This window comes from Lutra lutra, chromosome 15 (assembly GCF_902655055.1).
Source record: "Lutra lutra chromosome 15, mLutLut1.2, whole genome shotgun sequence".
Lineage (NCBI taxonomy): Eukaryota > Metazoa > Chordata > Mammalia > Carnivora > Mustelidae > Lutra > Lutra lutra.
Window position 1 is genome coordinate 2192534 of NC_062292.1, and position 17710 is coordinate 2210243.

The following is a 17710-nucleotide window of genomic DNA, read 5'->3' on the forward strand; positions in this document are numbered from 1 at the left end:
AAAATCTGCTACATCAAAGCAAAATATGTTGCTATTTACTTGAAATTAACCTTGTAGTATGAAAATTGCCCTTACAAATGGGGTTAGAGATGATCTGTTTAGAAGCTGAGGGGTTTTGTTTTTGGTAATTTTCATGTTAAATCTGGGGCAAAATAATTAGAAACTAGATTTTAAAAAAATAATGCACAGTTTGAAATCTTATCCAACTATCCCCCCCCCTCGTCAAATCAAGAGAAATTAGGACTAAATGTGAATGAAATATATCATGATATAGAATTAGCTTTTCATAATAGGAAAAAGAAACATTTCAATTTTAATTAAAGCATTCATATTTAAACATAATAGTTTCGTTCAAACTCCATGAGCAACATTATGTCTCTAATTTGATTGTTACTCAGGCACTTCAAAAGTAACTGTAGTTGCTGACAACTAGGAAATATTAAAACTAGATTTGTTTTGTTTTAACTATGTCCATTGTCAGCTTTTCCTAATTTAACAGGAAGGCACTGAAAGGGCTTTGGCCTGTGCAATGAAGAGGCAACAGTGTTCAATCAGACTAGTCCCCTATTGAGTATCAGATACCAAAGACCCACGACTGAAATCACGGTGTCTAGACTCCCTGGCACCTGACTTCACTTATTTACCAGTGACCAGAGGCCAACCCCCACAGCTCTCTGTACTTACATACACCTCTACTGCCCCCATCCCCCCACCCAAACATCTTTGAATGATTATGGCAGAACTTTGCATGCCACAGGAATCTATTCTGACTGGCTACTCCCTAACTCTGCCGTTTGAAGTGATGCTCTGGTTTCTGAACTTCAGCAGATAATGGCAGGCAGGAGCAAAGGGGGCTGTCAGAAAGGACGTTTACCAGCATTCAGCTAAAAAGAAGCATGTAGATCAAAGAGGGGCCAAACGGGACAACTGTGGTGGGAAACATGTGGATCCCCAGGAAGATTCCTACACACTGTTCTAAGGTAAAATACTAAATAACACCATGACATCATTACCTAAACATGTACTTTGATTGGCCCTTCTAATACCAATAAATATTTTTATATGCATCTGGATGGCATTTACACCTATTTAAACAAAACATGCATCTTAGAGGTCTAAATAACAATGAACTGTTAATGTGTACCTTTAACTATTATTACAATACAACTATTAACTCCTGGTTATCCCCAAGTTTGCTTACCTGACACAATTCACCCACTGAGACCATTAAGATCATATAAAAAGTTAGACTTGACCTGGACCCCAAATTTTACAGAATGGTAACATAATAGGGAAAAATTAGAATATGCTGGATAACTAGAGGCACTACAGTACAAAAGAAGAAAAGCAATATAATATTGGGAGAGATTATAAGGCATATTGAACATATAATCACCTACTCTGAGTGTTAAATAATTTACAAAAAATTCCAATTATACATCTATCTTAGAAAAACATATATGAGAAAGGCAGTATTTAAACTCAATATGAATGGATCCAAAATAATGTGAATGATATGATATTTTACTAATAGTACCTTACTTCTGTATAGTGTTTTATGGTTTATAAAGCTCCTTTATATAAATATCTAATGTAATTAAAGAATATGACACTCCAGGGGCGCCTGGGTGGCTCAGTGGGTTGGGCCGCTGCCTTCGGCTCAGGTCATGATCTCAGGGTCCTGGGATCGAGTCCCACGTCGGGCTCTCTGCTCAGCAGGGAGCCTGCTTCCCTTCCTCTCTCTCTGCCTGCCTCTCTGCCTTCTTGTGATCTCTGTCAAATAAATAAATAAAATCTTTAAAAAAAAAAAAAAAGAATATGACACTCCACATTGTTTTGGTCATTGAAATGAATATGGAAGACTACTGAACCACTGCTTTCCTACTTTCAAAGTTATTTTAGGCCTTTCATTTGAAAATCATTTGTAATACTTGACAGTCCTTACCAAACAAAAATTAATGTGCATAATTTCAAAGTTAAGTATTACATTAAGGTCTAAACCTCAGATGCAGCTTTATTTAATATTCAGATTAATCAGTTGCTGTCACAAATAGTTTGTTCTTTTATTTTTTTAAAGATCTTTTCTTTTGGGGCACCTGGGTGGCTCAGTCAGTTGAGCATCTGCGTTTGGCTTAGGTCATGGTCCCGAGGTCCTGATCGAGCCCCATGTTGGGCTCCCAGCTCAGAAGGGAGACTATTTCTCGCTCTCCCCCCCACTTGTACACCCTCTCTCAAATAAATAAATAAATATTTTTAAAAAGATTAAAAAAACCCTTTACTTTTACTTTTTAAAGACTTATTTATTTACTTTAGAGAGAGGGAGACCGAGAGAGAGAGAGCATGAGAGAGGAAGGAGCATAGGGAGAGAGAGAATCCTCAAGCAGACTCAGCACTGAGTGTGGAGCCCAAGGTGGGGCTGGTCCTAGGACTGTGAGATCATGGCCTGAGCTGAAACCAAGAGTCGGATGCTTAACCAACTGATCCACCTGGGTGTCCCAAGAATTCATTAAAAAAAAAAAAAAAAAGATTTTATTTATTTATTTGACAGAGAGAGACACAGTGAGAGAGGGAACACAAGCATAGGGAGTGGGAGAAGGGGAAGCAGGCTTCCCACAGAGCAGGGAGCCCGATGCGAGGCTTGATCCCAGGACTCTGGGATCAGGACCTGAGTAGATGCTTAATGGCTGAGCCACCCACGTGATCCAAGACTTCATTTTTAAGTAACCTCCACACCCAATGTGGGGCTTGAACTCACAACCCGAAAATCAAGAGTCACACACCCTACTGAGTCAGTGTCTCAACAAATAGTTTAAAGCTTTACTAGTTTTAAAATCATTAATTTGAGCAGCCACTACCTGTGAAAGGAGTATCTCTTTAACTTGGAAGGAACCTTGGAAACTGTAATTTAATCCCAGATTCCCTTTCTTTTTTTTTTTTTTTTTAAAGATTTTATTTATTTATTTGACAGAGAGAGATCACAAGTAGACAGAGAGGCAGGGAGAGAGAGAGAGAGGGAAGCAGGCTTCTTGCTGAGCAGAGAGCCCGATGTGGGACTCGATCCCAGGACCCTGAGATCATGACCTGAGCCGAAGGCAGTGGCTTAACCCACTGAGCCACCCAGGTGCCCCCCAGATTCCCTTTCCATGATTCTCTTATTCTATAATGAATTCGGCATTGGGTGGCAATCAAGTCATGTCAAGTTTTCCCTAAATATGTCAAAACTGAATCCTAATAAGTACAAGTTACAGGATGGATACAACTTTAGGACCAAATATATTAAAGAGTATCACTTTGTTTCTCAAAATATGGCCTCATACTAAAAAGCTTCAGGATGTTTATGATGTAATTTAGTACCATCACCTCACTATGCTTATCAGGGTTGAATTTTTATTAAAAAAATAATACAGAATGTTGACTACTACATGAGTGTGGGGAGATTTTGTTCATGAAATATAGTTTACAAATGTTCTGAAAACCCCCACTGCAGAAATGTTTGATGTTATAAAATTATGTCATGAAAACATGCATGAATATTGTTCTTGAAAAGGTATGGAAGAATTTTCTACATACAAACTTTTCAATTGCAATAATAATGTGGCAGAAATGACCCAAACAGGCTTTTATTTCCACTTCTTTATTAAAAATAAAGTTTTATGTCTCATGTTTGAAATTATACATTCTAAAAGAGGATAATTCCAAACTGAAGATTCAACAAAACAAGTTTTCTGTTCCTTTTTATTTTACATTTCTTTCTTTTTTATTTAGTGTTATTTTCTTTAAAAATCTATTCTAGATAAAAACATCAATTTGGACAAGAATATTATTCTTTTTTGGCTGCTTTCCAATTCATATCCTGTAGTCAATGGAGTTCTGACACTAAATGGGATTGGAAAAGGAACACCCTTTGAAACTGCAAAGCAGAAACCCTTGGAACATATGGAGTGAGACTGCAGTAAATCACCTGTAATCTCCCTTTGACATGGCTACTCTTTTATTGAAAACTTGTTTGACAAAGAGTTTGATTACACTTTACATTGGCTACAGTCTGACATGTGTTATCTCTATAAGAAGCCTTGCCTTGTTAGATAAGATACACTGTATATTCTTTGAAGAATATCTATTTCCTATAAACATAATTAGTTCATCCTCCTGATATAAAAAGCTAAGAAATTACCCTTGAGAGTTTATCAGTTTTTTTTGTTTAAAGATTTTATTTATTTATTTGACAGAGAGACAACAAGAGAGGGAACACAGCATGGGGAGTGGGAGAGGCAGAAGCAGGCTTCCCTCTGAGCAGAGAGCCCAGTGTAGGACTCGATCCGAGGACCCTGGGACCAAGATTTGAGCGGAAAGGCAGCTCCTTAATGACTAAGCCCCCCAGGTACCCTGAGAGTTTATCAGTTTTTAATTGCATGTAGATAAAGTATAAAATTCTGGAATAGTAAATTCAATTCTAGAATCATCTCACTAAAATGGAATGAATAAAAAGATGGGCAGTTAGAATAAAAGTGAAATTATGGTCTATTTTTTACTACATATTATCTTTCAAATAATATATACTGAATACTTTACATTAGGCTAACAAGGAATTGTCTAGTAGGAATCTTAAGAGGAACTACTTTAGTAAGTGTGACTTACTATTTATCTTCCTCTAAAGTGTTTTTTTAAAGTGGTATTTTTACTGTTTACTATATATCCTGCAATTTGCTTTTTGTTTTAGAAAACCACTTTATAAAAAACAATGTAATATCAAAGACCAGTCCAACAAGGGTTCCAATCATCAGAAATTTAAATTAGTGGAGCTCAGTTTAATAAAGATTGATGGGGGATGCCTGGGTGGCTCAGTCGGTTAAGCCACTGCCTTCGGCTCGGGTCGTGATCCCGGGGTCCTGGGATCGAGTCCCGAATCAGGCTCCTTGCTTGTCGGGGAGCCTGCTTCTCCCTCTGCCTCTGCCTGCAGCTCTGCCTGCTTGTGTGTGAGCCCTCTCTCTCTCTCTCTGACAAATAAATAAATAAATAAATAAATAAAATCTTTTAATAAAGATTGATGGCACAATAGTGATTCTGTGAATGTAAATTCCCTAAGAATAAAATGTGTATAATATGTATAGAATTTCCACCCTTACAACATAATCCACGTAAAAAAATCACTAAACTCCTTCAAGGCACAGAGACCTAACATATGAAATATATTAAGCAACTGAGTCTTAGCAAAATCTTTCTTAAGAACGGTACTGCAAAGATAAAAGAATTTTGATAAAGCATTTTCCCATCAGAGAACACAAACCATTTAAAATCATCGAGCATAAATAAAATGAAAGGGCAAAGTTAGGAAATATTTGTAATATCGGAAAGAATTAAAGTTATTCCATATTGAGATCTCATTTATTAATCCTAAAAATAATAATATGCTGATGGAAAAACTGGTAGAGGACACGAGTTAATAATTTATAAATAATGTGGATAAAAACATATAAAAACTGTTCAACCTCATTAATATTCATGTAAATGAAAATAAAAACAGACACATTCCAATTTTAGATAAATGGTATTAGTCACAGTACTGCTAAACATGAAATACTAGGCAACTGCCCATGTGTCCATCAACAGGTGAATGGATAAAGAAGAAACGGTGTGCAGGTGTGTGTAGGTGTATGTATGTGATAAAATACTAACAGGTCATCAAAAAGAATGAAGTCTGGCCATCTGCAATGACATGGATAGAGCCTGAGAGTATAATGCTAAATGAAATAAGTCAGTCAGAGAAAGACAAATACCATATGATCTCACTCATATGTGGAATTTAAGAAACAAAACAAATGAGCATAGAAAAAAGAAAAGAGAGAGAAACTGATGGTTATCAGAGGGCAGGAGGGTGGGGGGATGGGTGAAGTAGGTGGGGGGGGTAAGGAGTGCCCTCGTGGTGATAAGCACTGGATGATGTATGGAGTTTTCGAATTACTACTGTACATCTGATGTAACACTTTATATTAACTATATCAGAATTAAAATGAAATAAAGGAAAAAAGTGAAATGCTAGTTGGAAATACAAACATGCCTTCTTAGAAGTAATATGTCAAGTACACAAGTGTTCATACCTTTTGACTTTGTAATTCTACTTTTAGGAATTTAAAGAAAATATCAGAGATGTGGATAAACATTTACATATTACATATTCCACATTATTTCATTTGTTTACACATGTTTACTTACAACTATTTTTATGTGATAGAATGGAAAAACTAAACAATTTTTAAATTATGATACATTTATGTAATAGGATATTATACAACTATTAGAAATAATTTTTGAAGACACTTCAATGACTGTTCAATGACATGGGAGAATACATTATGATCTACTAAGTAAATAAGGTAATATACAATTACATATAACATAATCTTAATATATTATTTTTTTAACTATGCAGAAGGAAATGTACCAAAATATTAAATGATTATCTCTGGGCCTGGGATAACAGAAAGTTATTTTCACTTTTACACTGCTCTGTACTTTCCAATTTCCTATCACAAATTCAAAATTTTTTTTGAGTGTTCCAGAATTCATTGTTTACGGTTTTATTCCTTTATTTAATAGAGAGGGACCACAAGTAGGCAGATCATCAGGCAGAGAGAATGGGGGAAGCAGGCTCCCTGCTGAGCAGAGAGCCTGATGCGGGGCTCCATCCCAGGACCCTGAGATCATGACCTGAGCCGAGGGCAGAGGCTTAACCCACTGAGCCACCCAAGTGCTCCCAAATTATTATTATTATTATTTTTAAAGATTTTATTTATTTATTTGACAGACAGAGATCACAAGTAGGCAGAGAGAGAGGGGGAAGCAGGCTCCCCGCTGAGCAGGGAGCAAGATGCAGACCTTGATCCCAGGACCCTGAGACTATGACCTGAGCGGAAGGCAGAGGCTTAACCCCTGAGCCACCCAGGCGCCCCTCCCAAATTATTTTTAAGAGGGAATTTTTTTGGGGGGGAAGATTTTATTTATTTATTTGACAGATCACAAGTAGGCAGAGAGGCAGGCAGAGAGAGAAGAGGAAGCAGGCTCCCTGTGGAGCAGAGAGCCCGATGAGGGGCTCGATCCCAGGACCCTGAAATCATGACCTGAGCCGAAGGCAGAGGCTTTAACCCACTGAGCCACCCAGGTGCCCTTAAGAGGGAATTTTTAAAGGAAAAACGTATCTGGCAAACCAAGAGAACAAACTGAAAAATGACTATTTTTTTATTATTATGTTCAAATAGCCAACATATACTATTGTTGTTAATGTTTTTAAAAAAACTTAAACCACTTACCTGTGGTATACAGTCAGTGTACGCAAACATTGATTTAAAGCGGTCATCCATGCTTATGTGGTAAAGAACACACATTGCTATTTGTTTGTAGTTTTCATTACCTGGGCATAAGAAATCAAGGATATGAATAAATCATAGATATAACAGATTTTTTAATCTATAACACACAAATTAATACATTAAAACTTTTAAGCTCCTGAATCAAATCCTTATGCACCCCTAATTAAGAAAATATTTTGAGTTCCCTGTTTCAGTCCCAAAGTTTGGAATACAATATCTGTGAAATATCACTAATAATCAAGAGATAACGTGTATTTCGCAAGGTATGCTTGTGAAAAAAATTAACCACAAACCAAAGAATTTATCATTTTCAATAGTCTACTATAAAACAGATAGGGTCCCTGGGCCCCAACACTACCCATTCCATCAAAATATGTGATTAATACAGTTCTTGACAGTGATGATATATGCACAACAGTGAGCCAAAAAGTGTATTTAATTCCTATGAATCAGAACTGGAAAAATAATCTAAATGATTTAAAAAGAAGTACAATAGTATTTGTAACATTAAAAAAACAGGACTATAAAACATTAAGGGCTATAAACTAAGCATAGTCTAAGGACTGCTTCAGTACTCAGAGGTCAGGTGATCTAGCCTTATACACCCTGAAACTGAGAAAAGAGAAGCAAATGATGTATTATAGACTGAAAAATAAAATGCAATCCTTCTACTTAGATAGGCCTTATTTTAAGGACCTATTTATGATCTCCAACTCAGTGACAGAACTAGAATTAGAAAAGTTGTGTAACTAAAAAGTTTTATTCAAAATAATATCCTGAGAAATCTTTGAAGATATCTGGAGTTTAAAAAAAATCAAGCAGATAACTGAATTTAATTGATAAATTTGAAGTATGAAGATTTTAAGTATGTTTTAACATGGAGGACCATAAAATTACTAAAATACTTAAGTATTTTTTAAAATTCTGTTTTAGATTCTGACTGAATTTTTTCATATATCAGGCATATCTTTCAAGGTAGTTAGAAATTCTTAGGCGACATAAACTTTGGTACTCTCACAAGGCTTAGTAAAGCATATGGAGTTTCCCAATAAATATCTGCTGAGTGATTCTATTTTTAGTATTTAAACAGCATAATGACTGTAGTTAACAATCCTGTATTGTATATTTGAAAGTTACTCTCTTGAGTAAACCTCAAAAATTCTCACCACACACACGGTAACAGTGTGAGGTGATGGATGTGTTAACTAACCTTATTGTGGTAATTATGTTGCAATATATACATATATCAAATCGTTACATCCTATACCTTAAAGTTACATAAAGTTTTGTCAATTTGGATCTCAATAAAACTGGGAAAAAGAGCAGTGATACATTAAAAAAAATCAGAGGTTAAAACAGAAGAAATAAGTACATTTATTCAAAGACAGAAATTACTAAATTCTAAAAACTCCAGATTTGAGAAATGTATTTTAAGGAGTTACAGGAGGTTCTTTACAAGTAAGTAAAAAAAATATGCTGACCCTTTATCTCTAGCTCTTTTTCTTCCTGGACCTTATATGTTAGATAAAAATATATCATGTGGTAAAGAAGAACAAAGTGAATCTTCAAAACAATCTGCCAAGTTATATATTATCATCCCTGTGTTTCAGATGAGGAACCTAATGCTCAGAGAAAAACAAATACTTGCTACACAGCCTTGTAAGTGGTTGAGCAGGGATTTAAACTCTGATTCTAAAATCTTCAGCAGGTTATGTTACAATGCCACTCAAAATTTTTGTTTATATCATAAGGTGAAATGGCCTAAGTAATATGTTATTATTGGGTATAAAAGACTGATCTGTACGGACATATGATAGAATAAAACATATTTTTGAAATAGAATTTTTAAAAACCTGGACTTTTGGATCTTTTAAAATTGTTTCGCTAAAGCTTATTTCCTTTAGCTTTGCAGATTGGATAGAGTGACAGGACCCATCCATATGCTGTCTACAGAGAGCCATCTGGAACCTAAAGATACATCCTGACTGAAAGTGAAGGGATGGAGAACCATCTTTCATGCCAATGGGCCTCAAAAGAAAGCTAGGGTAGCGATTCTCATATCAGATAAATTTGATTTTAAACTAAAGACTGTAGTCAGAGATACAGAAGGACACTACATCATTCTTAAAGGGTCTATCCACCTAGAAGCTCTAACAATTGTAAATATTTATGCCCCAATAATGGGAACAGCCAACTACATAAGCCAACTGTTAATCAAAATGAAGATTCATATTGATATGAACACATTAATTGTAGGGGATCTTAACACCCCACTCTCAGTAACAGACAGATCATCCAAGCAGAAAATCAATAAAGAAACAAGGGCATTGAATGACCCATTGGACCAGATGGACCTCCTGGATATACACAGAACATTCCAGCCTAAAACAACAGAATTCTCATTCTTCTCGAGCCATGGAACTTTCTCCAGAATAGACCACATACTGGGTCACAAATCAGGTCTCAACCAATACCAACAGACTGAGATTATTCCCTGCATATTCTCAGACCACAATGCTTTGAAACTGGAACTCAGTCACAAGAAAAAGTTTGGAAGGAAGTCAAACACTTGGAAGCTAAAGACTATCCTGCTCAAGAATGTTTGCATCAACCAGGAAATCCAAGAAGAACTTAAACAATTCATGGAAACCAATGAGAATGAAGACACATCAGTCTAAAACCTATGAGATACAGCAAAGGCAGTCCTAAGGGGGAAATACATAGCCATCTAAGCCTCACTGAAAAAAAACTGAAAAATCTAGTTTTCAATATCAACATAAAAATGACTTCTTGGGATAAAACAAAAATAAAAATCCATTCATCAGATGAATACATACTAGTAAACATTCAAATTTAACTAAACATCTGCAAATTCACTAACTTGAACATTTGGAATACAATGCATGAAGAGGCTACATATTATATGTGAAATAATGAGATTACTTATTTTATCTGATATTTAATGTCTTTTTCTCTATGCCATTATAAGTTATAAGAAATTTGCAGAATAAAGAATCCACATCAAATCATTTAAGGTAAGTTTCAGGTCTTCTCTAGTACTTGAAAAACTTCACCACACAATCTGCGGAGCAGATAGACACTGAATGAGGGAGATAAGCTCTAAGGATATTGACCCTAGTCTTAGATGAAAAGGTAAGATATAATAATATAGGAGAAAGTATACCTAATCTGAAGATGAAGATTAGTAAATCTAAGTATTTGGGGGTAAGAATTTTATTGGAGGAAGATGTAATGCAAAAACTGTGAAATTACTCCAAAAAAAGAAAAGCAGAGACTAATTGGGTGCTCCCAACTCCAACAGTTTGTTCTTAGGATCAAAGCCATCTAAATAGAAAAGACCAAGAGATATTAATAAAGCACATTTTTACACTGCTGAAGGCATTCACTTATACTTATTCTAGTGTAAAACATACCTGCTATAGAAAAATAAATCTTTATATAATTTTTTACAAGATGTAGGTTAAAAGTGAAAAATGCTAACTCTATTCTCTAAGAAGGAAGGTATCTCTTAGGGTTTGGTCAGATCATACTTCATAGTATTAGCTTTTCTCCCCAGAGACTGAGATACCTTTAAATCTTCTCAAGAAGGGTCCTTCAGCAGACTGTCATGTTCTGAAGGCAAGTCTCTCTTCCTCTGCTATTCTCGCTTTTCTTTCTTTCTATATCCTAGTCGTTTAGCTGTGGGTATGTTCTAATCCTATTTAATTTTTACAAAATATTATTTTTTAAACAAAATATTATTTGAAGACTTTTATCTATGAGTGGGTTTACTAAAAAGTAGGATTTCAATGCACACAACTTCGTAAATGGTAAAAGAAACAGAGAAATCAATAACCAATAAAAAAGATTCTTCAACACTGAAGTAAATCACCAAACAAATTAAAATTCAGTGTGGAACTAGGAATGAAATAGGAAGTTATTCCATTTTTGGGGAGAGTCTATTACTTGTATCAATGAAAAGGATTCTAAAAAGGAATCATCTAAGGCGGTGCATCACTCACATAAGCTGAGAGAAAAGATTCACTTTTAAGAGCTCTGTACTCCATAAACTAGGTAACAAGGGAGATCCTTTAGAGCTAATGATAATGTATCTATAATGATAATACAATTTATATAATGATTATATGTATCACCTTATATACATATATATCACCCAAAGGATATATAATATCATATACACATATGGATATATAGATACCATGGATATATCATACACATATATATCATCTAAAGGATAACTCAAAGGATATGCAATAGAATAGGAAGTCTGAAGAAGAGTCCTAAAATTGTAGTTATTTTTAAAAAACAGTTGAAAGAAAGTCTCAGCTGTAACAGTAATTTACACTACTTGTTCTTACATAGCAAAACTAAATATCTAGTTCCAAGAAGCAGAATGGCTCATTCTGTAGTCAGTCCTTTCTCTCCCGTTCATACTCATGGCCAAGGTGGCAGCTCTTTGCAGTTCTCCACACCTTCCTAATTCTTTTCTCTCTGTGATCCTCTATTAAAACAAAAACAAAAACAAACTTCCCAGTTTCCCATAATCTTTTGTTTCCCCATAATTTTTACCTAAAATGACTATCATGCCCTAAAGCATGCTGAAAACTAAAGGGCTGAGGAAACAGAAGCTGCAGGGGACCCAGGCTATCCTGAAAGACCATGGACAGCCATGGTTTATATAACCATCAGTCTTTAAGAGGAAAAAGAAAGGGCTAAGCTGACAGCAATATTGTTCCTATTGTGTGGTAAGCATACATTTTCTCATTTAGTCTTCTAGCAACTGAAGAGGTAGGTATTGTCTTCGATTTGGAGATGAGGCAATGATATTCATCAAGCCATGGCATTCCTTCAAAGGAAAACACTGCTGTGATTCTGAGATTCTAATCTAGGTGTGAACTACAAAGCCTGTTCATGGACTTTCTATTAAGTCTTCCATGAGGCAGGAGAGAGGCTGACATCAACAATGCCAAGTAAATGTAGTTGCTATCATTACTCCTTAGTGACTTAGAAGGGACTCTACTACATCCGGGAGTCTTGGGGAAGAGGGGAGGTGGCAGAAGAGGAGCTAGAGGACCGGAAGTGCAGAACAACAGTCAGTTACTTATTGGAGGACCTGGGCCCAGGTATAGTAGATTCTAAAGGCTGAAAGAAATACCCAATACGTTATTTTCTGCATATATTTTAGAGGTTTTACTTTAATAAAGATGAACTACAAATTCAAAAAAAAAAAAGTGCCTGACAGGGATAAACTGCATTACCCCCCCAGCAATTTTGGGAACCAGATCTTTAGCAGTTCTAAACCTCAATTTCACTCAATTGGAGAAGAACTGCTATCAAGGAGTGTTTGATTTCATGAGAAAAACAGGTGCTCTTAGAAGCTTAAAAGATGTGTGGAGTGGTGAGTGGGCCAACCAGCTCGGTGGAGAGTGTAGCACTGTGGGTTAAGATCTCAGGCTCTGGAGAGGCAGACCACTGGGTTCAGTCCGTGACTCTTCCACTTGCTATACAGCCTGCGGGTGCTATTTCAACTCTGGGCTTCAGTTTCTTTCTGTGTGTGTGTGTGCGTGTGCGCGCGCGCGCGAGTGTGCTCACGCAACCGACACAACTGCCCCTACCTCCAAGGGTGGTTCTATAAGGATTAGTTAAGAGAATTCTGGTAAAGCAAGTAATCCTCAGTCTGACACAGTAATGAACCTACTCAATAAAGGTAATCTCTTATTCTTTGAAGAAGAACACTACTGTCATGTGTCCCTAAAACATATGGTGGGTTTTTTTAGTCTCTAGATTGTTGTTAGAGAAAAAGAAGTTTTGAGAAGCAGCCAAGATTCCTCTAAGATGAGCTAGACACGGTTCAGAGGTATATTCTGAGTCTGTGGCTGAGCCACTTTCCTTCTATTCTATTCAGTTACTTTCTAAAAAGCCCTACTATTCCCAAAGTTTGGGCTTAGGAGAGTTACCTCATACCACAAGGCTACACTCAGTGACCCCTCGCTTTCATTCTCTCATTCTTACAGAGTTATTATGAATTCCTTAATAAAAATAAAACTTGAGAAAATAACCAAAGTATAGATTTAGTACATGTCCCTCCTCTACCACTACCACAAATGCGCTGTGAATCTCTCCTCTTTCTTCCAAGTTTCTGTATCTGTAATGAAACTTAATTTCACTCCTAGAGTAGGAAATTGTAGAGGTGATCGGCTACCAAGAAGATGAAAGAATGCAAAGAGAAGTCTGAAAAACTGAAGACAAACCTCACAATTAGGTGTATTACTTATCTTTAGGTAGCATGTTCCATGCTTCCCCCGCCCCTTGTTTGGGCTAAACACAACTGATCAGAAGCAGCTGGAATATGACTGACATGACACCAGAGAGCTTCTTTTTCTTGAGGGAAGTGTGAAGGGAGGTGATGACAGATGTAAGGGGCTGCAGTATTACACTCAAGAGGTCAGTATAACCCAGGTTGTTGATACATCTTCTAAATTTTGTCTTGGTAAATGTTCCCTAGAATCCAACCAATTGATTTACAAATATCTATGAAGTTGACTTTCTTCTTTTTTTGTATTTATTTAGGGATTTTAAAAACACAGAAACTGTCTTTTGCCCTTTCATTCAGAAAAAAGATGTAAATATTCTATAAATGATCTTGTTACCCATATTACCTTGATAATTCTAATTTACATCTTACGATTACAAATCACATATTTCCTTTCATCCCTCCTATGAATGAAGATTATAGTATAAATCATAGGTATATTAGTCACTGATCATTAATGATTATATAAGTCACTGCTTGATGAAAATACAGCCTATAACTTTATGGCATCTAACGGATATCTGAGAGCTATAACAAAAGGACAAAGTATTTTAGGTCAAAAGTGCCTACCTGAAATGGGAAGATGGCTGGAAATAACCTAAATTCATCTCTTCAAACACAGCTTCACACAAAAAGTAATAGCTTTCTGGCAGTCAACATTTATTATTACTTAAAGGCTAATTTGCAGATCACATAGCAATAAACAGCCATTAAGAGAGATTAAATGGTCCAAGTAAAATTAAGAGCTTATCCTTCATTATAAACTAATCATTTTCTTCATTCATTGGAAGAAAGGATATCTGAGTTCTTAAAAATAAACCTAAAAAAAAAAATCTTGTATATCCTAAGTGAATTTGGGGCCTTAGGGTATGATTTTCCCATAAGAATTCATGACTAAGAACCATAAACTGCAGCTAACCAGCTATGATTCCTCTATATCCTACAAATGGCAGGCATTTCAAAAGGGCTCCTTTAAGACTTATAGACATCAATTATTCCCAAGTAAAAACAGGCTGTCAATAGTCTGTATGCTGGCAGAGCACCAAAGGCCCTATGAGTTTTAAGCAGAACAGTGAAAAGGCTGAATATTTTGAGAACTAGGTCCTTAATGACTAGAGGTGGATTAGTCAAATCTGTTCAAGAAATAAGGCCAGGGTGGAAAAAAAAATGGCGTAGTCATTATGATTCCTTTGGTATTTATGGTAATAAACATGAATCATGATGAACTCACTGGCTATTAAATGCAGAGGTCATAAGTACTTAGATAGGATTTCCACAGGAATTCACCGTTAATTAGCTGGATCATTATTTGAAAGTGTTACTGAATTATCTTAGCCGTTGTGCAGCCATTCCCCCAAAATTGGTCATTCCCAGCTGAGGGCAGTTAATGCCTTAACAAAGTGGTCATTAACTCCAGTAACTGATTTTGTGGGAATTATTGCACTTATAAAGTACAATCAAGAGGTCCCCCCACCCCTTTTTAAAAAAAATTTGCAGCTGTAGTTCAGCTGGAGCAGCTGAAGGAGAAGGAAAAAAAAAAATTCTCCGGACTGCTCTCACGATCGATTTTCTGCCAATTAAAGGGCAAACGCATGCTGATGGGTTTTGAATTTTAAAATGTCTTCGGTTTTTCATCTCTGAAGTGATTAGTAAAAGTACCAGTTAGTTACTAATTTTGTAAGACACTTGGGATTTTCCATTCACAATTCAGTCAAGCAGAAATAGGGAGTCTGAACACCAGAACTCAAAGCCAAATTTCCGCTTCTGCAGTAGACCCAGCCCAACACTTTGTAAAAACAGAGTGCGAACACAAGTTGTGGGCCACATTATTAGCCAGATTCTCATTCTCTTCTGCACTCCATGTCTTCATTCAAAGTAGAAAACTCCCTTTGAAGTCACAATGGCCCCATGAGAAGATAAGATACATGCCCGTATGATTAGACAGCTTTAGGTCTGAACTTGAACTTGGAGATCAACTTTTAAGATTGCAACTCTATGGATAGTTGCCTGTTTCAGAATAACTTGTCACAGTCAAGCGTAGTAAAGATTTGAGATGAACAGATAAAAACCAAGAGTTTTAATCGTGAATTGAAGGATGAAAATTATAGAATTTATAGGTTATAATGATCAGTAGAAAACAAGTGTAAAAATGGTTTTCTGATACAGTGTTTCATGGACAACTTTTGTGTCCAATTACTTAATTTAAAAACAGTAAGAAACTGAAATTTTAAATGTACCATTAAGCTCAACAGCTCAGTCACATTAGGAGGTATTCACTAAGTAAGTACTCTAAAATCCAACACTTTTGATGCATTTTCATTTGTTTTCTGTAGGTACATTTAGCTGGACATTTAGCTCTGTCGTTTATTTTTCAAATATTTTCAACATATTTCAATTATTATCTTGTCTGTAGTAGTCTTTTATTACATCCAGGGCATACAACAAAAATTTATTTATAACACACCCTACAAAATGTGCACACTTATGGTACAAAAGATAGGGAACAAAATAAAGCCCTTAACAATGACTGCTTTCCAGCCTATAGGTCCACATCATCTACTTAATGTGCTTTGGTCAGCTTTTACCATGTAGAAATGGAGACACCCCAGGCAAAATTCACACACAGAGTATTGGAACCAGCTGGTGATAGAAGAATCCTAAGAAAAAAGGCTCTTGATTTAATTGGGAAAACAGGAGGAAGCATAAATTTTACTGCCATTAATAACTTCAAGCAATCTTGATATGACTCTACCTCACCCTGACAGCTAAACATGTGCTTTTTGTTAAAGTGTTTGCCACATCTGACCCCTATTGTTTGCTCACTTGATCAGGTAAGAAAATGTCGGTTTATTTATAGGATAAATGAGGCCTATTAAAATTGAGCAACAGTGCAGTGGTCTATGAGGAGCTGCATACTGAAACAGATGTGTGAAATTCCATAACAGTTTCGTAATAAACAGGCCAAATGAAAATTTTTTAAAAAGTCTACCTTAAGTTTCTTAAACCATCAGAAAGCCTACCTAGTTTTTAAAAAATGGAAAACACCTCCTAATTAGAAAACGTATTATTTTGACAATTTCCAAACAGTACTTATAAATCACATGTGAAAGTGACTAATACAAGTTAGGCACTTGATGGATATTTATTGAGTATGAGTTTGATCATTAGCTATTATTATTAATATTGAAAAGCTAGTTTTTAATAAGCCAAAAAAGGCCACTTACTACTACTCTCTTCATAAAATAAAGACACTTTATTTTGTTTTTGAACAAATATTTTGTGTATCTAAAAATTTTGAAATTTTGTTTCTTAATTCTAGGATGGGTTTGATATAATAAAAGTGAAGTCATATTAATTATAATGAAAAACAAATTAACAGTATAAGGGAATTTCAAAGATGTTCAGAACTTTTAAAATTTTCTTTTAAGAACATATGACAGAATGGTCAATAGAAATAACCCTTATTTTTAAGTGATCAAAGTTTAGAGTCCAACAGTATCTGTTCTGGTGATCTCCCACAATAAGGGAAATCAGACTTGTCTCAACTGGAAGAAATCAAACATTTATCACTTAACTCTTGACCTAGTCTGACTCGCTACATGCTGATAAAATCTTTCTACAGCCTTGGAAAATGCCCTGAAACCCAGATTACCCAATGTAATCCAGATCAAGATGAATCAGGTGCCATTTTTAACTCTCAAAACGATTTTGGGTCTACTCAGAATGCAGAAGCATTCATATCCATTTAGAACACCTTACAAACCCTAATTTATCTTCAATGAAGAGAATCTGGTCTAATATTACTCTGACTAGAATCTGGGCTTTTTGAAATGGCTCATGCGGAATTATGAAGCAGGCACGGCGGTGTGCTACTGAATCTGCAGACCCTGATTTTCCTCCCGTAACCAATAAAATTAGCTGCAGCACAAACCAGCCATGTAAATTAGCGCACCTCACGACTTTCGGATTCAGAAGAATCAACATTTATACAGATAGGAATCTGAATCGA

The 17710-nt window shown here is 35.8% G+C and overlaps 1 protein-coding gene across 4 annotated transcripts in view; it reads right to left on the reverse strand.

The window, feature by feature from the left end:
- KIFAP3 (kinesin associated protein 3) overlaps nucleotides 1-17710 on the reverse strand; it is a 191090-nt gene that overhangs the window by 67124 nt on the left and 106256 nt on the right. For all 4 annotated transcript variants that reach the window (XM_047704339.1, XM_047704340.1, XM_047704342.1 and 1 more), the window contains one exon: nucleotides 7308-7408. In XM_047704339.1, the coding sequence (XP_047560295.1) occupies nucleotides 7308-7408 (101 nt within the window). The remainder of the gene's footprint in view (nucleotides 1-7307; nucleotides 7409-17710) is intronic.